The 23,794-nt window shown below is 38.8% G+C and overlaps 1 protein-coding gene across 14 annotated transcripts in view; it reads right to left on the bottom strand.

The window, feature by feature from the left end:
* tenm4 (teneurin transmembrane protein 4) overlaps positions 1 to 23,794 on the bottom strand; it is a 145,723-nt gene that overhangs the window by 72,021 nt on the left and 49,908 nt on the right. For 6 of the 14 annotated variants that reach the window (XM_051397661.1, XM_051397665.1, XM_051397662.1 and 3 more), the window contains exons 4-8: positions 18,531 to 18,752; positions 9,401 to 9,650; positions 7,252 to 7,326; positions 6,916 to 7,014; positions 5,762 to 5,997 (exon numbers count right to left, since the gene is read on the bottom strand). In XM_051397661.1, the coding sequence (XP_051253621.1) occupies positions 5,762 to 5,997; positions 6,916 to 7,014; positions 7,252 to 7,326; positions 9,401 to 9,650; positions 18,531 to 18,752 (882 nt within the window). The remainder of the gene's footprint in view (positions 1 to 5,761; positions 5,998 to 6,915; positions 7,015 to 7,251; positions 7,327 to 9,400; positions 9,651 to 18,530; positions 18,753 to 23,794) is intronic. The other 8 variants (XM_051397668.1, XM_051397670.1, XM_051397671.1 and 5 more) reach the window with 5 other exon arrangements.

Raw genomic sequence — 23,794 nt, 5'->3', positions numbered from 1 at the left:
CAAGAGAGAATGTGGTGAGAACACAATGACCGCGACTGGGGTCCTTAAAATTTAGTTTGTCCATCAGCAATATACACAAACACTTGATGTAAGTGCACAATATAATATTGCCTCACTGAAAACCTACTCTACTTCATGCATGTCTGCTAATGAAAGTATTTTAACTCCTTCAAAGCTAGAATGGAAAGACACAGGAACTGTGCCTTCAGTGTGGCAGCAGACTAAGGAACTACAAGCTCAAATTTTCTGGCCGTTATCTCAAGTATGACGATATTATGTTGGTTTTTATTACTGGAATATGCACACAACTGTTGAGCAACTTCTTCTTGGAAACACTTGAGAATGTGTAGGTGAAAACAGGCTCTTTGTGCATCTAATAAGTAACAGTAATGTGCAGCAGAACCAGGTGCTTCTCAAAATAAAAACAACAAACTTGAGATGAAAGAAGTACGAGAGCACACTGATTGATCTGCAGCAAACAGGTTAATAGTCATCTACCAAACTGAAGATCCTACATTGCTTTATAGATATTGTATTAAATAACATAAGTGATTCCCAAGAGTACAAGGAGGTTTAATTGTCTGGGCTCAACTATTAATGTAAAATTGACTGAAACCACCATAAGAACATGACAAGTGGCAAATCAAATCAAACTATAGTGTCTGAAGAATGGAATACATTGGGTGGTTTCCAGAGGAAACTTCATCAAAAACAGATATATTAGAGAACACCACCCTACATGGTTCCTCCATTTAGATCTCTATAAGTAGTTGGCTCAAGAGTAAGACTTTTTTATAAAACTGAATGTGCACTACACATTCAAAGAATACCTAATGTTTTCATGATGCACAAACAGTACCATATGTTAACTGAAATATCAAGAAAAAGATAGGTAGTAACAGTGTAGTTATCAGGGAAAATGCCTTAAAAACATTCCCTTAGATGATGAAAGTTCAACTGCAATACCAGCATCTGTTCTGTGTCTGTCCAGTGCCTATGGAAGTGACTGTGTCAGTGGAGGACAACCAGTGAAGAGACAGATGGCTTTATTTGTCATTTTGTAAGCTCCAGAAAGACATTCCTTTTGATTTGTAGCTCTACATTGACTGGCGAAATGGAAAAAGAGTCAGTCTATGTTGCTGGCAGAACCATTGAAAAGTCACCAGGCAGGGTGTCATTCCAAGTGTCCTAGTAATCACGTCTTTGTGAGACCCGTTCTTCATCCCATTTGTCCCTGAGGCCTCTAATGGAAAACGGTTGAAGAGTCCTCCCATCCATAAAGATTTACTTGAACGCCTTCTTGGTATCTATGATATGCAGAGCATTGGATGTGGGCCAGGGAAGAGCCTCCTGATTTTGTTTTGCTTGCATTTCAAACTTTGCAAACACTATGCAATGACACTCAGAAGGCTGCTGCAATTGGCTGCAAAATGAAGACAGGTTGTAGGAATAACAAGGTACTTCTAATGAGATGGCTACAGGCAGAGACAAGCTGTGTCTGTGTTCCAGTGATGGCACTGACCTGTCAAGAGTACTGAACTTCGTAGCATCGCCCATTTTTTTCTGAGCACATGTTGTGCCCTCCTTTCGCTTATCTCTTGGCAGGAAGTTGGGTCACGCCATGTGCCAATTAGGGAACAGAGGTACTGTAGTACATTACTGTAGTGAAGACTTCTCAGCCAATCTGAGGAAGTCAGTGCTTATTGCTGTGGGTCATCTGCCAGCATCCCTGTGCTTCTATCCTCTGATCTGAAGAGCACTTTCCAACTAGTGCACCCTTCAAGGGAAGCTATTATGAGTATGAACTCTTTTTTTCTCATCTTAGTGGTCCTAATCAAATACTGTGAGCATCTAAGAAAGGTAAACTATCTTGAGGTAAGCCATCAGTTGCTCATTTCTCACCTTACTACATTTATACTTCTCTTACATTTGTAGTCTGTGTTGTATATCACCACTCACTGCAATATAATGTTGCAGATCACTATAATTAGCACGGAAATATCCATTACCAACAACACTTTTGTAAATGCAGTTGTTAATTTATTTTAAATATCCTTCTTAATGTTTAATTGTTTATTATGTTTGCCTGCTTTCAAAATTTATTTCATTTAGTTTTTAGTAAATTTTATTAAATAATCGTGTACAGCTGACTGGAGTTTATTCTTTGTTTGTGCTTTTGTTTAGTTAATGCTTTCATTTTCAGTGTATCAGCAAACAAGCTTTTCATACTTTTCATCATTGTGTTTGGAATTTGTATTTTATGTGCACTGACCATATAAAAGCTTCAGCAATCCTGTCCATCTGCCACTAAATGTCAAAGTCAAAACTGGGTTTGGGTTGTGTGAATGAAGCTTGCTTGTCAATGCATAAATATTTCTTAAAACACATGAAGAAAATAATTGGCAATGTTAGACTATATTTGCAAATGGAAAATTGAAAAATTGAAAAGCATCATCACTAATGCTATTTACTTGTAACAATATACAGCCAGACGTGCATTGCTGCATGTTAACAGCTATATGTGGCTAACGCACTTGCTAATTTTCACTAATTAGTAGCAATGATAGGAGGATGTTCATTGTTTCAACTGATGTTTGCTAGTAACATAAAAGTACATATTGTTTTGTTGGTTTACATCCATACAACACATGGAATGTTATGTTGGCATAACATGACATAGGACAAACAATATTAGCATGCCAAAATATTACTATAACCTAGCAAACTTAGTCGGGTTATATAGCTGTGCACCATGGCACATATTTAAGAAATAGGAGTTTCACTGGAAGCAAAATAAATGCTTTTTCCTGGTTCTTATCGTAGTCCAGAAATAGATTAACCTTTTGTACTTGAATGAGTTTTGGTCTTTAGATATACTGGTAGGTAATATTTAATATTGATTTAACATTCATAATAAAAGCAGTGGAATATTTCCTTAAGCTTACAAATAAGCCAACTGAGCACTTTTTTTCATTTAGAATAACATCAATATTGATATATCAAATATCACATTGGCATAATGAAAAAGCCAAAATGAAACAATATTATATTATTCTGAAGAACTGAAAGATGGAAAAATAGGTAAAATGTGTTGCAGAGTTAGATGATCATGCAGTGAAAAATGTTCTTGGCCCCAACGTCTTTGTCCTTGCTAGATACCCAGGGTGAATGGAAGTGAACACAGGAGGATACTGATGACCTTAAAATGAGGAACATATAACAAATGTGCTAATGAACAAGCGACCACAGAGAAAGTAGTGCCATCTTAAACCCCCGACCTTTTTGCACTTCAAAATGTGCCAATTTACAAAGCTGTGACAAAATAAAACCATACTGCAAGTCAAAACATCTGTCATGAGGCATAATTGGGTTCATTAGACATCTCACCCAGAGTTCCCAATTACAGGCCTCAATAATTAATTGCACTTGAAATTAAATGTATTTTCTCATCAGCCTTTAATTAAACATGGCCCTCGTTCTTGATTGGAAATTCCGATCTTAGGGTGAGGTTTGGTCTCCAACATGTTTACTTGTGGTGCATCGGGAGATGGTATGAGTTTTGCAGAGTATAATTACATAGTCTGATTAAGCACTATCAGGCTGATGGAGCTCTCTGGCTTTTGGCCAAGTCACAAACAGTAAACTGTAGACACATACTGTATCTCTACTTCTACAGCCAAACCACACTACTGATGCCAAAATAAGCAAAACCAGAACTTGCTCACACCCACTGTCATTGATTTGAAATTGCTGGATATGTAGATAATCACCATAAGCAGCCACCATCTGATTCTGGTTTTTCAATCTAGCGCTCTTCTGAATTTCAAATGAAACAATTTAAATGGCTCTGGTGACAAAAAAAATGAATAATCAGATTTTAGCTCGTTTGGCCTCAAGAACAAGCAGAAATGATAGCTTTCGTGATTGTTACGGCATAATGTATACCTAGAACAAATGTCCTCAATGAAGAATCCATTTATCTCACTGAGGCCATGCAGAAGTATCAGGCTGTCCTTTCATTGACTTCTCATGAACTACAATGTTCTCACCATCCTTCTATTTGAAAAACTATTTCTTTCTCTATGCGAGACTGAATTCAACAGTGTAACCATTTATATGTTAAACAGGTATTCACAATCAGATGTATTTTATATGAGAAAATATATTAAATAGAAGTGTGTATGAACTCCTCATTTGAATTTGTAACAATGGTCCAGGCAGAACTTTCATTACTTGAATAAAAAAGGTACTGCCAGCTTTTTCTTGTAGATCACCACGCCTTAACAACTGTCTGCCAATCGAGGCAACAATGATATTCAACAATATCTAAATGCAGACCTCAAACATACCTGTTTGACACTACATTTCAAGAATCTTCACCTGTCTTCTTCTCTCCCCTTGGTGCACTACAGGAACACTATATCCTAAACTCTGTCCTTTGTTATGCTTCCTTCCAACTCTGGTCCTGTTCATCATAATATCCTCATCTCCAATGGTAGCCAAGTCCATAGCACTAATTCAGTCATTGTGTGATTTACTTGCCCCCAAACCTGTTGCTTTGTAACCTTAAATGGCTCAAAACATTTCGACTGGAAGAAACCGACCTCACATTTTCACTGGAACTTTATATTACCCACAATCCTTGCTTTTTCTCATTCCTTCTCTAACTGACCACACTGTTACTTTGGATGTTGCTGCTATTATTGCGAACCTATGAACTCCCCTGTATCATCTTTTAGTTTTAAAGTAATAACACATACTCTCTTATAAACAAATGTGTGTTTGCTATGCTACCACTGATTGATTTAACAACAGTAAAATCCAACCATCAATTAAAATGTTGGGAACACCTGTTTCAAACGCCAAGTCTTGGGAAGAATGAAAAGAAAAAAAGAAAAGAAAAAACCTCTGTCTCTCATGAATACTTACATTTTACATTTCTGGCAGAGCAACAGCTTGTTTGGAATAAACATAAGATGAACTGGGTAGTCAGCATGGGCAGTGATAGCCAGCATGGTTGAACAGACCAGAACGAAAATCAACATAAAATCCAAGCTGAGTCGGGAGTACAGTTTACTATGTGATCTCAGAGAAATATACAGAAATAACATCAAAGCAATTAACTGCAGAATCCACTGACACAAACTTAAATAAAACTGCTTACACAATATTTCACATTTACTCATAAAAGTTTGAGTAAACGGTCTTCTATACAGATCACACATATTAAGTTAGACACTCTATTATCGGTATATATATATATATATATATCATTCTCTTACAACAGTCAAAAAGAACAGAACTGATTTAATAGCATAACTCAGATATCACAGCTGGTAGTACTTATCCAGCTGGGACCTGGTTATGCTGGTCAGAGACTCTTAAATCAAATAAGATGAATATTCTAAATCTGCAGTTCTCTCTAGTGTAATGGTTGATGCCTTTTTTAATTCATTCCCTATCTGACCTATTCACAATAACAAGAAAGTGGACTGCCCATTTGAACAGATTCAGTCAACCCAATCTATGAATGATAATGTTATTACGGACAAGGTGTGTGGGCGAGGAGTCAATCTATGAGTCCCTATATAACTGCACATATGAGGAGCAGAGTGCATATTCAACACTATTAAAAGGGATGATAGAGGGAACACAATAGAGCATGGACTCATCCTGTGTCCACAGTTAAGTGGGGGTGGGGCTGGGGGCGGATAGGTAGAGGCACCCACCCCGGTGTGCAGAAGCATCAGAGGTGACTCACCAATGAAGTAGGCCAACAGGAACAGCAGTGTTACTGAGATGAGGATGGCACTGAGAGCAGCACATTTCCAGTTGCAGTGCTTATAGGGTTTCTTCAGGCTGAAGGCAGGTCGAGAGAAAGTGTTTCGAGGCAGAGGGCGTGGGGGAGGGGAGTACACCGTGCTGGAGGTCAAAGGGTATCCCGGTGATGTTGTGCAATACATCGGTGATGTTCCACCCGGTTTGAACAGGAAGTGCCTGGAAAAAACAAATTTTCTTGTTAGTCTTATCATAAACACTAATTTCTCAGGGATGTCTATCTTAATATTGTAGGCTGTGTATTCAAGTGCAGTCCCTTCCACTGGTAAATAATTCTGTTTCCAAGCGCATTCGATACTGTTACCATAGTCACGCTTCTGCTAGATTAGTGAGAATACTAAAGCATACTGGGTTGTGCTCAGTCGAAACTGTGAATCAATAATAAATCTAATTTACAGGACTAGTGACCGCAGCTGGCGCTTGTTTACGTATTCATGCCAGCGTGGCGAAGAGTAATTCCCAGTAACTATGTGTCAAGACTGTCCAGATGAGAGATACAGTATATGAGGTTGCTGCATGGAGTTGAGCAGATTTATTCGCCCTTGAAGAACATGGCTGGCTATCTGAAAAAACATGTGTAGAGCTGCATGTCCAAGAGCCGTATGAGCAGCCCATCAGAGAGTCAGTGGCAGGGCACTGTTGTCAAGGCCATTTTACAGACAAGTTTACAAGAAGCTCTCGAGTGACAGTGACATGAACGTGATTGAATGTCACATTACAATGTATGATGTGGAAAGTCACTCAGACCATATTTTATCTATAAATATCAGGACAAATCTCTGACGTATCGTATTCTAGCAATAGCAGATAACATGGGCAACTGTGTTTCATAAAGCCGTCATGCTCAACATTAATCAAAAGCAATACAACCCAACAATGTGACTTAATGCAAATTGTTAGTTGTATTAAACAGGGAAGGGACACATATTCTAGCACTGCAGGAGACATACACTGATGATTGACAGCATTTCAAAACAGAGGATGTTTGATGGAAAAATAGCGCAGGCATCACTATTGTTTTCGTGGCAAAGCAGATTCTGACAGTAGTGTGAGCCAGATAGCAAACATGCAACATACCCGTCGTTGTACGAGGCATCATGCCGTGCTGATGCCAGAATGTCCATCTCAATGAGGTTGTCCTGTAAAGTCTCTAGGAATGTCTGCTTTGCTAAGTTTCTACACACAGGTGGAAAGATGGATATGAGGCTAGTGTGAGATGTGCGTGCAAGAAACACAGAAATGCCAATACAGTATGTGATCACCAAGCAACATCAACAACAACAACTGACAAATGGAGATCAAGACGGACGGCGTGGGACAAAGAAACCAAGGCCCTTATGGAACTACTTCTACAAAGGTGTGAGACAAAAAACATCTATCTCTCTTGTTCCCCTTATTTGGGCACTGCCATACCTTGTTTTGTACGAGCCCTGCCCTTCTCTGCAAGCGTCTTGCTCCTCTCTGATAAACATTAGAGTATTCTGGCTCCTTTAAGGTTGTGATTGGAAGAAAACAATGCATCACTTACAAATAAGAGCCTTAAGGTTTACTAACACTTAATTCAGACAAAACACTTTTTAATATCGTAATTTCATTCTTAATTACAAATAAATTTGTCACTAAAGTTTCATAGTTTTCACGCTGGATAATGTCCTGAAGTACAGTGTTTTTTTCATTTAGTGGTTGCCCCAGTCCAAAAAACACATTTTCAGTTAATTTTCTACAGGCGCACGTCTCATTTCTCCCATAATGCACTCCCACCTATGAGAGCTCTGTTCCATAAGGAAATACTGCAGCAATGCAATGGAGAAATTAACTGTCCACATGCAATGGGCAGGCTGAACACGTTCAGTAGTACAAGAGAAAAGCCTTGTTTTTGATCCCCTCCTTAAAGGCCAGTAGACTGTCCGTGGTCTCTCAAGCTTGTGTTTTGGGGAAGAATGCAACTTTTAATGAAGAGGGAAGAATCTCTAAAGAAAATGGTAGGAGCAGGATATTATCTACCAGAGCAGAATTTATCAGGGCCATTAAATTTCACAAAAATGATGAGAGAGGGCCATTGTAATACTATTAACTAAGTAAAGGTGACATTTAATATTTCTGTGTCCGTGTGGATGTTACTAATGGTTTAAATTTCATTATTGAAACTTTAGTAGCTGATCTTTTTTCAAGGCAGTAGGTCATAAAGACTTCATATGTGGTTTGAGCAGCACTCTTGCCTGTTGCAGATTCATTCTCCTCACCATCTGTTTTCTGCTCCACAGGGAATACCTTTGCAGGATTAACTTTGGAGCTGGATGACGTGTAATCATTCATTATACCAGTAACTGTCCTTCTACTACCTGAAATTGATGCTCATTTTCCTGTTGACTGAACCGTCTCACAAAAACTGAAGGAAGAGATAGTAATTCTGTTCATGGCTGGTTGTTTAGCCATGCCAAATTAGCTATTAGCTATTCTCCTGTCAACAGCAATTTCATTTATGGCAACGAGTTTACTATATACGCTATAGACCAGGGCTGCCCAAAGTGGGGCCCGTAGACCAAAGTTGGCCCACCGTAAGGTTCAATGTGCCCCCCCCAGGATTCCTACTCTCATTTTTCATAATCTGAGCACAGAGGGCAGAGTGACAGTTTGCACAGGAAGTCAGTCAATTAAGGGAACTTGGGATCTTAGTACCATTTTGCATCTTCACTATACAGAACAATAGGCCTTTCAGGTTCAAGGAAAAAAGTTTGGGCACCCCTGCTATAGACAATAGTGTGGTCTTAAGTTTTACACTGGATTGCTCAGAATAGACTGTAATAATTAAATCATATAAAAAAAAGCGGAATTTATTTTTTATCTGTAATAACTTCCTTAAAAATCCATTTAGGCTACATGAGGTATTTCATTTAAATTTGCTCAGCTGGTAACCTGGGCACACTGAGAAGTTAGGTCTTGTTTGTGGAGTTTTTCTGCTGCCAGCAGAGCAATGTGATCATTACGAGGGTTGTGATAATTTGCCTTGCTATTCTTGATTTCATACCGCCTTACAATAAGACCAGCAGAAGAAATACCAACGGATATTCCCTTTGTTCCAATAACACTTGACAGATCTACTTCACACAAGGGCCTCCTATTGAGAAATGTGCTAGAGAACTGAATACTGATTAATATGAAATAAATAAAACTCGAGGCTGAAGTGGAGGAGCTATGAAGCCTGCTCACGGGAGCCTGACTGTAATTTTGCAAGAACTGTTTCATATCCAACACGATTATAATTACTCTACTGTTTAAACTCAATAGCTTCCACTGTTAGGATTGCTAACATTAGACGAAACCAAAAGACCCAAAAACAGGACTTTTCTCTTGCTTGCAACAAAATCATGTTCATCAAAAATGTAGGCCTTGTCCCCTAGCAGGATAGTTTCCTTTTTATTGCTTTGCTCCTTGTTAGCACTGTGGTAATTTAATATAGAGCAGACAGCATGAAAACCTTTGTTAAATGGCACCAGCTCAAGCTCACTCTTACAGACGCCAACAACTCTATACATTGTCAGGGAGACAAGTTACACAGTACCTTGTTTCCAGGGGGATGTTGCTGTTGAGTAGCCAGTTGTCCTGTGCACTGCCGGAGTCTTGACCGCTGGCCGGACCCTCAGGGGGAACTGAGCTGTCTGTGGGCGCTGGACTTGGGTTGCTCCGTGGTGTGTAGTTGCCTCTGTTCAAGGAGTTAATGGAGGCTGCATGGTGCTGATGATTGGGCGAGTGGGTGTGGGAGAGTGGTAGAGGAGGCGTCCGCAGTCGAGAGTGGTTTTGAAACGCTCCGTCTAAAAGCAAAGAGAAAGGAAATAAAACGTTAAAAAAAAGTTACAGCATTTTAAAAGAAAAACATTTCTATTCATTTATCGTTTGTTTTGAAGCACTTTTGGATCTTGGTTACCTTTGGAAGCACAATCAAAGACAAATAGATTCACAGTTTCTTTGCCAACACAGAGTTTTGAAACTGCTGCAGATCCACTGATGATGCCAAAATTCACACTCCAAAAGATATGTGAAAGTGTGTATGTGTGTGTGTGTGTGTGTGTGTGTGTGCAGACAGGGAAAGAATAGCCTGGTGTTATTTTAAGTACCTGAGCTTCAAGCATTCTGACTGATGAATGACCCATAGTGTCACCAGCAGCCCATAAATTAACACCTAAACTATAGACTAATTTTATTGGAAGCTGCAGAGCTTACGTGAACCACTGTTAAAACAAATCCCTCTTCTGCTCATTATTTCTCCCAACTGGGAGTGTGCTCTGCCTCCCGCAGAGACATGAGACTGTTAACTCAGACCAGACACTGGCTCTTGTGTAAACAGAGGAGCTGGACTCTTCTTGAAACAGACCAATTTTTTAGGCTTTTCTGACATGTATTTGGCCCTGAAAGGATGTTTGAGCATGTCTAGTCTTTTCATAATAAACAGCCTGTTTCACTCTTTCTTGTGCATTTTTTTAGTACTGCCACAGCCAAACAGAAGCAAATTCAAGATTTGAAACAGAAAGCGACAAGTAACAGCATTAGCCAACGATCACAAAAAGACATTATTAGAAGTGACTACAGTGGTCATGTTTTAGACATATTTCCTTTTTAGGTCTTTTACCAGGGCTGTTGTCACTTTACATCAGAGCATTTTAAACTATTAGATACGAAGAAAAACAGATTGTATCCATTGGTTCTACTGTATATCCACGATTTGATACACTCTTCTTCACAAGATAGAAGACCAATGTCTTTGTGCACTCTGTATCCATTTATTTCCACATCTGCTAAGTCATTCATCAATCAATGAACTTCTGTCTTTACACAGAGTGAAAGAGTGTCTTTTTCTTTATAGCAGCAACCCTCTTTTATTTCACAGATATCCACAACACTAAATTGCCAATTTACAGCAGAGAGAGTGGAATATAGACACACAGAAGGCTTATTTTGTATAATCAGCTTCTTCATTAAAGTGACATCCACTCGCGCCACTCAAAAAGCAAAGAGTCATTTTAGATTTTTCAGGGGTCAGGAACATGAAACTGCCATATCCACATGTGTCAATCAAGGGAGATTGATAAGCTGTCAAGGTGCAAAACTGACTGAGAACAAAGTAGCATTAAGCTTCAGTGTTTTAGGCATTTTAGGAAAGAGCCTATTGTGTTCACAGGTGATGTGCTAACAAATGGCTCAGCAAGAAAAAACAAGACAAAAATGTACTGTCCTGTAGTTAATCCTCAAGCTCCTGCTAATGTCTCTTCCTGCAAGGCTTTCAACATGCATGAGCTTTACAGGAAGCTTGACAATTCTACACAGTCACCATTTCTATTTATACTAGCCATCAACAAAAAAGGAGAGAACAGTCATTTTCACATTCAGACTCCATTTTGAACCTGGCTCAGTGCCACACAGTCCAAATATTTTATAGGATGAACCACTGACAGAAATCATTTTATTTCTTTTTCATTTTGCAGAGAGTGCTACATCAAGCATCTGTTGCATTGACAGATGTTCCATACTGAGGACGCTTCTGCACAACACTGCCCTCGTAATTAGCTGAGCCACTGAGAGAGAGGCACACCACAGTCCTGATTAACAATAGACTGGTGTGAGGTAAAACCACACAGTTGTTGATGACCTCCCTCCTGCTCAGTAATGTACCTGATCCCTAAAGCCATTAATAAGGTTATGCTAATTCGATACAGAGACAGCACAGACATACGCAGAGAAATATATCACAAGGACAAATGCATCACTGCTCTGGAACGCATTTACTGCTCGGTAAACAAATACTTTACTTCCTATGATGATCAAGAAAATGTGGGGCAACAAGTAATTCATTTCTCTAACACTTGGTAATTTTTTTTTTCTGAGGACCATACTTGCAACGAACATTTAGATCCATGCTTCAGCCTAAAAAGATACCATGGAAATGAATCAATATTAATAAATACTTTTTTACTGCAAAGCTACAGTATGGCCTAGTAATATACTGTTAGGTATTCCTGTTATTTAACTAAATTGCTATGCAGGTTTACTCAATTGTAACATAACTCATAAATATTGGATTACAATCTAATCCAAATTTAAATCAAGTCTTCCAGTGTACCTGGATTAAGTTACATTTTAATATAATTATTTTATAATTTATGTAGTGCTCGGCTGGAAGTTCAAATGTTTGCATACATTATAATCTGTCATAAACTTTGCAGTATTATAAAGTATTACGAAGGATGTTGTACATGTATTCCCTTTCAAATATGTTACAGTCTACACAGAAGTCTTGCGAAACTTCACTTGCCAACTTATTTGCATATAAGTCACCACGATTATCATGCTTTGTAGAGCATGTTCTACAGAAAGGGAACTAGATAAGCACTGAATCATGATTAAAATTCACTACCTGACTGTATGCATGCTTGTCCTTGTTCAACCAATAACCCTTCAACAGCCAGGTAAGTAGTCACTGTTATTTTTGTGGAAATAAAAGGAAAGACGAAGGAATAATGAGACAAAGCACAGGGCAACACGACCCCCACAGATGTGGTGATTCAGCAACAATTATTCACTACTATCCAAAGGACAGAAAAAATAAATGGTTTTCTATTGACCTGCTTTGCACAACGAAATAGGCAAGAAAAGGAGATTCATTTGTTATCAGAGAGACAGAGAAGGAAGACTTTGCTACAATAGCGAAACTTTCACATGGCATTCAAAACAGAAAGCCTAAAGATATCTATTCAGTCTGAGAATGTGGGTTTTTCATTTTTCTTTCTAACAGATGTATGCAATGGTTAAGGCCTCCTGACGCTATTCTAGACAAGTAATTAAGGCAAATTCACTTCATTAGCTAGGACCTCACCCCCCACCCTGAGAGATAACAGGAACGTCTGCCTAATGGTAAGTTGTTATAAATTGCTGGGAGACAACTTTCTAACTTGTGAGTTATCAAATAGCTACACTATGAAAACTAATGGTGAGTTCCAAGAGTTTTCATTAATGAAACAAGATATTTCAAACACATTAAAATAATTAAACAGCTGCAAAACTAAGTTATGGTTTAAGGAACAAGTTACTAGTCTTTGGTTGAGGATTGGGAATGCAGGATTTTAAGAAGTATTTGTCATCATTCTAAGATTTCTGAGCCTGTTCAATATTTACTCAACTACTTAACTTGAAAAATGATTGTGAATCACTGTGTGTGTTTTGATGCTGATCCCATACCAGATGTAGAATAAATTAAATATAGCTCTAAATAAAGTTCTGTTATTAAAATTACAAACATAGATTGTGCAGCCTTGGAAGACTCTCTGACTGCAATCTATTTCTAAAAAGTTGACGTTGAATTTATTGAATTAATTAATCAAATCATACAAATTATGAAATCTGGGCGATTGCCACACTTCCCTTATAAGTGTGTAGGAGTGTCCTTGGCCAATAGCCCTGTTGTTGTAACTGCAAAACAGCTATTTCGATTCAAATGTATAAATAAATGTAAGCATGTTGAAGCTTTTATAAAGAGTAACTTTTTTTGTGTGATTTCAGCAACACCATACGACATAAGAAGAGCTACTTATCTTGCACAAGAGATGTACAGAAAGTTGTAATTAATGAGTTAGTGAAATACATTTTGTTTCTTGTATTACATTTTAGCAAAATAGCACACTGACATCGACTTGTCAGTAATGATGCCACTCTACAAGTGAGAGGTACTTCTGCAAATCTCACCCTCCACATCAGCCGGTATTATGTCCTGCCTGACTACTGACTAAAATCAGCAACTGTAGTCATGGAAACAATTTAATACACTGCACTATAGCAGTACATCTGCAGTATATCTGTATATGTAAAGGATCAACCTTTATTTCATTGGACACATATTTCAGTGGATATGTTGTTATCAGATGGTAGCTGTTGTAAGTATATAGCGCTTAAGTTGTTAGGAGCAATCAGTGCATGCTATGTCAAGTAATCTGTATGCACTATGTGATGTTCAAATGGTAAACTGATTTATTTGATGGTACACACAGTAACTGTAATGTTGCACTCTTGGACTGCTTTTCCGCAGTAAGTAAATTCCTAAAAATGTACGAAGTTTGATTTATAGAAAAACCTTCAAACTACCTATACTGGTTGGTAACTGCACATAAAAAAGGTTTCAGTGACATCATTTTGTCACATTTGGTTACATATGGAGGAACACTGGGTTCCGACTTAATTTGCCACTCTGTGCCATGTCAAGGGAGAAGGTCTATTTCGGAACAAGGATAAGGATAAAATCCAGAGCACTAATGGTCACACCTGATGAAATAAAGTGATATGACATGCCCCGGACACCCGATCATCCACTGAGGTGTGAGCCATTCGATACAGAATTAATCAAAAGCTATCCAGCGCCTAGATAAATCATTAAATCTTGCTTACTGCTGCAGCCCCTATGGCTAATCACAGGAGCAAAATTTCCAGTTGAGTAGCATTTGTCTATAAAAATACAAATAGAATTTGTCATGAAGGCAGTGAAGCTGCACTCTCTCCAGGCTCCCCGAAACTCGTTCTCTCTGCTGGCCCTGCTGTTTCCTACACCATTAGAAAAGTCTGAAGGGAAGAGCCATGCGGGAATACTAGCTGTCTTTCCTGGACTCATTTGAGAGGTAACAGGTACCACAAACAACACATGGTGGGTATAAGGCTCAGCTCTCCACTGGCTCTCTCTATGGGAATAAGGGGAGAAAGACCTTCTGGAATCTGAACATAAGCTCACCTTCATTACTAACTGGAGGAGAAAAATCCTGCTTTTGTATAAGTATGTAACATCCTGCCCTGAGCTTTCACTGAGGACACCAAATGAGGTATGTAACTAAAAAAACAAGTTTCATACAATATATTCTATGCACATGTGGAGTAAAATGGTAATACACTGCAAAAGTAAACTTAAATATAAAAATGTAAATAGCGTATACAAACAACATGAAAAAAAATCAATTTATGAGCCAAACCTTTTAAAATAAAATAAAATACAAACATAAATTTTTTCAAACTGAGGTTTACCACAGTGCAACCTAATCCATTAGGACTTGTCCTGGCATATGTTCCTCTCTCCCTTTCTGAGATCAAATGGATTTTCTGTCATTCTTTGAGCTGCCTTAGCAAGAACAAGACAAGTGGTTATGTATGCTCTGTTCTGTATGTCACTCTGCTGCATATCCATCAAGAGGTTGAAGATTTTGTTAGAGGGCACAGATGGTCTGCAATTATCATGGAATGAAAGTAATGCATCTCAATTTATGTCAATGAAAAGAAGATATGTAGGTATGCAAAATGCATTATCCATGGTCTCTGTGCACTGACAAACAGCAAGTTGAATGGAACTGGACAAATTGTCTGTTGGCTCCAGTTCATTGATAACTCAGCATCAACATCAAGAGAAACCGATTCCTTTTGATATGTCAACTCAAAACTGAAATCTCACATATTCAGAAAAACAGGGGCATGGCATGCAAGTGCCATGTGTTACTCATTAAATTATTATTTAGCCTCAGATAGTTTCATTCCTCATGGTGTCTGTGGGTGAATTACTTTCTGGGATGACCTCTTTTAACCACATTTCCCCGGTCCTTGCAGACACAGGGGGATGATTAAGCAGTTCAAATGAAGACTTATTTGAATTCAAACACAACCACGTCCCCAAGCCTTCTACCCGGCTCAGCATTCCTGCTTTGTCAGCTGTGAGGTGGTGGTGTGCTGGCCCTTTCACCAGGGAGCCCGGCTGCACTGAAGCCAACACTGGCCGACCCCATGCTGTTTTGCATTAAGAGATGCTAATACTGGGAGGTTGCAGTGTCTCAGATCTTGCGGCTCAGCGTGGCAGCGGGCTCCCACTGGCAGTCTCCCCAGGAAGAAGCCCCTCAGAGTAAGCCGAGGGCCACAGTGAAACACATGCTTCACAAAAGGACTGCAGGCTTCAGCGAGCAACCTCGTCAGCCTTACAGAAACCCTGGCTCAGTGTTCTTCCAAATGAAAACAGGATCCTGAAAAAAATTAAATAAACACTGCAGCCTTGGAGGCTACTAATGTGAATAACGATATGCTGCTGAGAACGTTTACTTGTTCAAAATCCAGCAGAACATTTTAAGTCCTGTATGTGGGCTCAAAGATGACCTTGAGCAAATGTAATCTGAAGTGATAAAAAGCCACCTGTTTTCCAGTGCAACAGATATACTATGAGCCAATTATTTTAGGCATACATAGTTTTCTGTGGTTGTTTACTGACCGTAAAAAAGTAAATATTTCCTGCACCATGTCAACTCTAAATTTGAATATTTCTTGAATAACTGACCTGTGTGTCAAAGAGATCTGATTTGATATTCCAGTCATTTTTACCATGGTGGCTTTTAAATTACCTTTTTTGCTCATGTAATTCCCACTGAAAACCTGAGATGCATACTTAATTCCAGATTACATTACACTTGGCAATGTGAAGCCATTTTTCTTCCTTCAACCAGAATTCCAACCACTGCATAAATCAGAAAACATTAGAATTCCTTTTCCATAAATTTGATTAGACAATTCAAATTTTTGATCTTTGGTTTAATCATATTGGCTTATCAGTTGTGTGTCCATAACCCTATTCTGTATGTCACTTTCTACACAACCTATTTGGTTCACTCTCGTTTTGTCACATTGAGAAGATGAGGTTTATGTAGCTGAAGGGAACAGTGTCGCTACACATTGAACAAGTTTTAATGAAGTCATTTCATTCCCTGAAATGGTGAAGCCAGCCTGGGTTGATAGAGTTAGTTAGATATACTATTTCCCACAAAAGCTTTGGGGGTTGGAAATATTTTATATAATGAACCACCAGATATCACTTGTTCCTTAGCGAAAATCTGCACACAAAACTGAACAAGGCAAATACTAAAAATAAAGGACAATATCTAACATGCAAATGGTCATTTTTACTTCATCAACTGTATTAGAAATCACTTTTTCATTAAAGTCAAGTGGCTGCTACAAAGAACAGCCAATAGAAGGACATTGTGTTAAGAGTAACATTTATAACCAAAACTGTTGCATGATTTACTACTTATTCAAATGTAACTACTAGGTAGGCAAGGTGAAAGGTCCTCGGAATGGACAAGAGCATCAATATCAAGAGTACGGGTTTTATGTTATGAAGTTATTAAAGTGGCAAAAGGCTTTGCACCCACTAGCAAGAAAAAACACAGAAACATGCTCTACTTTGCAACTTAAAAGGAATTTTATAAAGCCTGTGGGTGACTAAGGTAGCAACTAGAGCTGGGGATATTCGTCCTCAGTCCTCTCCTACCCCTTACTGACAGCCCGGGGCCAACCTAAATGCTGCACCTATGCAAATCAGTGTCATTGTTATGAGACAAATCTGCCGCGGTAAAGGCCATTCCCCCAATTCATGTCCCCTTAAGCACAGTCATGTCACTGCTGGGTGACCAGCGTGTTGCTACTGTGGAATTAGGGGGGAGATTTGCGACGGGATTAATAACTCATTCTCCTGGCTTTCTGAGCAGGCAGCTGGGGCAGTTTGAGTTTGATGTAATTCAACCCTTTGGGTAGTTAACTTGGAAGCTTGATCAATTATTTAGACCATTTTATTTTGTTTTGTGCTTGCCATGCCAGTGGGATAAGCAAATACCTGCTGTAGTTGAATGGCATCAACATTCAAACATAAAAAAATACCCTATTCTGCATGCAAATTGATGACTTATAGGATAAATGTAGCATACATTGCTGAGTTTGAATGACAACTTTTTATATTTTCATGTTGATGGATAATAAACAAGAATACATAACCGGCTACACTACACACAACTGTGATATTTTGTGACCATAATAATAAATCTGGTTACTTGAGGTTACCTTAAGGAAATAGGAGCCATGTGTAACACACTGCTACTTCATAAACCTACCGTCCATGTTTTACAGTCATGGAATTTTTGTCAACTGTCAACACCATGTTTGCAGTTTGAGTGCAAATGTCATTCTGTCAGTTTGAATGAGAGTTAAGTCAACAGCAGGAGACACTGAGTGTTTCAAGAGGAATGAGTAGCTGACATTTATTAATGAGAAACCACATTGGGAACTTTCAAACCTAATCTTACTCAAGAAGTGCTGGTTGAGTTTGAGTTGTTATCAAAACACAAAAATATAATGTGTCTTTCATGGGGATAACACACTTTTAATATAGGTTAAAAGGAGTTCATCCTTGCAGTGATATATGATGATAAAGCAGGGGCTACATTAAACCTCGTATGAAGAAACCGTCTTTATTTCTTGCTTATTTCCTATCTGAGGTGCGGAGGATGCACGCAGGCTGTTGTTTCTGAAGGTTCTATAGAAGGACTGGAGATGGTTACTCCCACCAGCACACACTGAAACTGAAGAGAAATATCTGTGACAAATATCTCCTACTGAACCAAAATCGTCCATCTCTTTGAGTGGGACTCTGAACTTTGCAGACCTTGCTTCAAAGAGTTCTGTGCATTTCCAGAGGCTACATATCGACTCAAAGTTTCAACTCTCTTTCATGGTGCTCAGAAAAAAAAGGGACATATTCTTGCCCATAGCCATCTGCATGACCTATAACACAACATATCCAGGAGCAGGGAAAGGCTAACCTCTAGAAAGCAACAGTAGTTTGAAAACCAACTCACCATCAGCAGTTGCAGTGGCAGGAGCATACAGGTTCCCTGAGCCAGTTTTAACTAAGAATGAATTGGGGCCAAACTCATCCTCAGAGTCAGAGTCCTGGGCTGGCTGAGCCGCACAGTTACCTAGCAACCCTCCCTGGCTCTCATTGGCTGCAATGGAAGGGGGAGGGTATGGGAGCTGCTCAACGGGGGAGGAGGAGGCGGATGAACAATGCAGCGGAGGACCTGTGGACCACAAACAGAGACAACACATGGGGGGGAAATGAAACACACCCAAACACCGGCAACATCACATAGGAGAAGAACACGCACACACATACACACACACACATAGGCAAGACTTAACTCTGACACTTCAAAAACAAACAGGGACACATCTGCCTTTGTCTCCGCCACCTCACCCCAGCTGGGAAGAACAATACAAACAACTGAAATGACTTTGAGATAGAATAGAAAAGGCAAATGCCTGGCACTGGTTTAGAGAAATAAAAACAACAAAACACCTTTTTGGGATGTTAAATGCAAAAAAGGAGAACAATTCCAGGTTACAATGCTCAAAAAAAAAGAAAGAAAAGAAAGAAAAACAGAGCCGATCAGTTAGGGTGTCTGCATGCATCAAAGCAGAGCCTATATAACATCTACTGAAATATAACAAAAAAACACTGTAAATTCTAGACATGCTCAGTTATGAAATTCTTACAGAATAATACCATCTAACATAACTGCACTCCTCCAAACTACAAAAATTATATTAGCAGATTCATATTTGTGTACTTTGCAGCAGGCACATGAATAATATGTTCCAAGATATGGTGGGGTTGTTAATACCCCCTCCTGAGGAAATACATATAACCCCTGCCAGCCAAGAAATGAATCCAACCTGAACCAATCCTTCCTATTTCTTCTGTACTCTGTGTCCATCTCGGCTTTCCTACTTGTCAGTAATATAAAATACCACAGGGATTAGACTGACCACTCACCTTAACAGCAGAATATGAATAATTTACAGTTGTGATTATTTATAACCCTTGTTAAATACCAATATGCAACCCTAATTCCTACATACGAATATCATACGATTCCTCCTTTCAAAGCTTATTGGCTACAATCCCTGTGGTGTCATGGAATGTTAAATCTCCACAGAGGTACTGCTCCACACTGAAAATGGAGTACTTAAGTAACGTGACTGCAGCGAGCAAAACCATCAGTTTGGTGCTCGCCCCATCTTCCCATCAGTCCGTCGGTCTTGATGTTGAAATTCCTGCTGACTCTACTGTCATCCGTCAGGAGAGATAAATTTCCTCTCGCTCTGTAATGATCCCTGAAGAGTATTAAAGTACGACTCACTGACTCGCATCTAATTAGGAAACAATTAGTGATACTAACATATCAGCCACAGCCCTACACAAGCAGCAAATGTCCACTGCCCCTGAGAGTCACAGTTTGTGCTTTACATATACTTCACACCACACACTTCATTTCTCTCTCAGTCCTCTAATGCCAGTGCAGGTAATGGGTGCAGAGGCACAGTTGCCATACTGTGGGGTAATGACCGTGACACTGTTGTTCTTGAGTATACAGCAATGTACAACAGGGATAGCAAGAACTGTTGAAAAGAGCATCATTACAAGTCATTCCCAGAATCCCTCAGATACATCTAAGGACTGCATTTAGTGTGCGTCAAAACAACAACACTTAGCAGCTGAACAGCGAACCACTCATTGAGCTAGTATCTGCCGTTATGAAAGACCAGAGGCAAGATTGAAATTCTTGACATGAAAGACAAAAATGAGCTGCACCAGGTCTTGGACCAAATATTACAGCATTTTCCTTCAAGAGAGAATTAATCAATGAGACAAGAAAAGATTAAAGTCCTCTAAAAATGATCAAAGTCATAACCTAAATGAGGTCAAGGTAGTCATGCTCGGCAGCCATTAGTCTTTTGCGCAGAGGTTTTACTGTCTCACTGTGTTTAATTAATGCCGACTTGCACAAGCCACATGCACCTGAAGTCACAGACAGGGCTTCTGCAGGCGAGAAGCTATAGCTTGAGATGGCCGGAGAAGTTTCTCTGGCTGCCAGATTTGATTGCCTTTGCCTTCACTCACTATATTACAGCAGCAAAAGGGGACCTTTACTTAGGAGCCCTTGGACCATGCTGCTGCTTTAGTTCCTGCCAGCTTCAGGAAGTGTTACTGTCTGTTTTTGGCCTGACTTCAAACACAGACCACCACCAACTGCATTAAAGGTCTTCATCAACTCATTAGCAACCCAATTAAAAGAATGAACAAATAGATTGGTTACTGTGATCAGGTAAGAATAACTGCTAATATTATATTATAGTGTTTAGTGCAACAACTTTTCCAAGGACAGAACACATTTTGGAATATAACTAATGTTCTAATCCAGAGTAACTCACTAAAGATGTACAATTTAATCCAGAACTGGTTGTATTAAAGATTCAATGACAATGAAATATTACATTCTGCACACTTAAGATTTATTTTGATGAAATTCATTTCAAAAAACTTTAAAAAGTAGAATAGTTCCACAGTATAAGTTGTAAAACATAACAAAAGAGGTTCAGCCAACAACCATCAAAGCAACAGTTCAAAGAATGACATTTATTTTCAAGGGAAAAACGATAACAGAATGTGGTAAAGTATGAGAGACAGAAGCTGAACAGCGGAGGAAACATGCGAAGGTGGGCGGCTATGCATCAATATTTTTTACAACCCTAGAACTTAAATAAGCAAGTAGGTGTTTTATGTTGTGCTCTAAAACTTTGAGATGACACATGAATGTTGACGGGCATATACTGGCTGCTGCAGAGATAGAACTTAGATCATTTGGTTGCGGGGTAATTTCTGCTACTATGGGGCCACCCTGATGTTAACTATAGAGTGATTGCAAAGCTGATTAAATATAATGACCAAAAGTAGTACTGGCACTATGAAACACATATTCCATAATGTTATACGTACTTGTGTATCATGTATCATGCTATCATGTAGCAATATATATTGTGATATAGTACATTTTCTTGAGTGGTATTATAGCTAACACATATGCAGAAATCCTGAAAATCCAATATTAACATAAAACAGGCATGTTCATTGCTATGCAGCATTCCCTGCGATTATCTAATACAACTACAGAAAACATCAAATATTAGTCATCTACCAGCAAATAGAAACAGGAAAATGAAACCTTTGTTCGTCTTAAAAATCAATACCCAAGCACATCATCAGTGTTTGTATCTACAGCATTCCTTCACACAACTGCTACTGTATCTCATACCTTTAACATCAGAACTGCCTAGTGTCAAAAACTGACAGCAAAATAATTACTGTATTATATAGCTTCATAAGTAAATTAGGGCTATTTATATATATATATATGTTTTTCAATTCTTCATAAATGTCACAAACCAGTGAAAAATAATTAGACATCATTTCTAGATAACAAGGTCCAGAACCTAAAGACATGTACAATTACAAAGAAATTACAAAAAAGCTGAAGCCAGCTTCATTAATGACGTTAACAATTAACAAATCCTTTAAACTGCTTTTTTATTATTTTCTGTCAATCAACAAATCAGTTAATCAACTAATTGCTTCTGCACCGAAGTCAATAAATAATTACAAACTGCAAAAGGATTTGTGGATACACCTTGTGCAAATACATCTGACAACCTCTGTATGTTATGTTAATGAGATCAGTCTGTGTATGCATGAATGTGTGCTTTGGGTTGTGTATCTGTGTTGACTAATGAGTGGAGGCAGGAAGAGACATCAGCACAATTGTTGAAGGTGTTCACACCCACTGCAGTCATTAATGGAGGGAGCTATGCAGAATTATGGATTTAAAACTATGACCCCAATCACAATGATCAAGTTTGTACACGAGAAAGGGGCAGAATCAGTAATTATCACTGTTCGAATATACACATGAAAATGTATGTAAAAAAAATCTTGTTATTTGAGAAGGCTTTGCTGGCTAAGAGAGAGAGAATTAAATCAGGTAAATAGAGAATATAATTTAGAGGGAGAATGTAATCGAGTGAAAGGAAAATCGAGTAAGAAGAGTCAACATCTTTCATCCCGAGAGTCCTGATCTTTAGTTCTCGCTCTTTCTCTCTCTTTCTTTCTTTCTCTCTCTCTCTCTCTCTCTGTCTCTCAAAACCTGGCTAATCTGTTTTATTTTGCCTCTAACTGCTATAAATTCTGAAGCTAGACATAGACATTTAGATATATGCAAGGAGATAAAAGCTGTCATTCCTCCAATACACAACATGGTACATAAGATCTATGACTACCTTAGTTAAATGTACTGCACACCCAATACCGAGCAAGGTGAAGCATATGTGTGACTCCACGGTGACAACAGGAATTATCTGTTTGCTCAAGGACTTAAGCTGCGGGCAGCGTCTATAAAAAATGCAGTGTATTTGGAGATGAAACTGAAGAAAAAAACAAACATCTCGGCGCCTGTCCTGTACCATCAACTGATGCCATGTGGCATACAAAGCATACAGGATGCAGAGGAATGACTCAGAGTCTCAGCAGGGACTGAGTGTCATCATCGCACTGCTACTCTCTTATTGTAAAATGCGGCTTGAGTTGAATCTCTATTTTAACACCCAGCGGGATGGTCTGCATGTCGGATTAATTTTGTAAAAAAATCATCTTCATCATTTTATTCAATGCCAATGCTAAAATTAACTCTAATTATTCTAAAACGACGCCAGGGCCAACAAGAAAAAAAATCTCAATAATGTGTCTAACCACATTGACTTGGAACAGTCTTTAACTTTTGTACATGGGTGCGTGAAAGGTTGGCAGTTTGTCTTTGGAAGTTCAGGTAAATGTTGCGTAATCTGCTTCTGGCACCAATTTTGTCATCCAGTGTACGTGGAGTGGAATTCACTCCAAGATGTGATAGCATATTTAAATCTTTTGTCATATTTTCAGCTGTGTCTTTATACTGACTGCTACCACCACCATCAAGGGCAAGACCATGAACATTTATTCAGATTTTCCCTATCATTGTAACTGTTCTTAGTATATTTGCATGTGGAGGTCAGACCTCTATCTCTGTGTGGGCACATGGTACAAGTGGCATTTCCTGAGGGGCAGTGGGTTTTGTTCCTTGACTGTGCCTAGTATCTTGCAGAGCAAATCACCAATGTGCTGCTGTTTGCTAGTAATGCTCCCCCTAGTGCCAATTGCAAACCAGCAGTGCATTGTAATTTTGGTGTCAAGATT

Source organism: Dicentrarchus labrax, unplaced genomic scaffold, assembly GCF_905237075.1.
Source record: "Dicentrarchus labrax unplaced genomic scaffold, dlabrax2021, whole genome shotgun sequence".
In the NCBI taxonomy this organism is placed as follows: domain Eukaryota; kingdom Metazoa; phylum Chordata; class Actinopteri; family Moronidae; genus Dicentrarchus; species Dicentrarchus labrax.
Note: the sequence above shows the minus strand (reverse complement) of the source record. Positions and strands in the feature narration are given on the sequence as shown.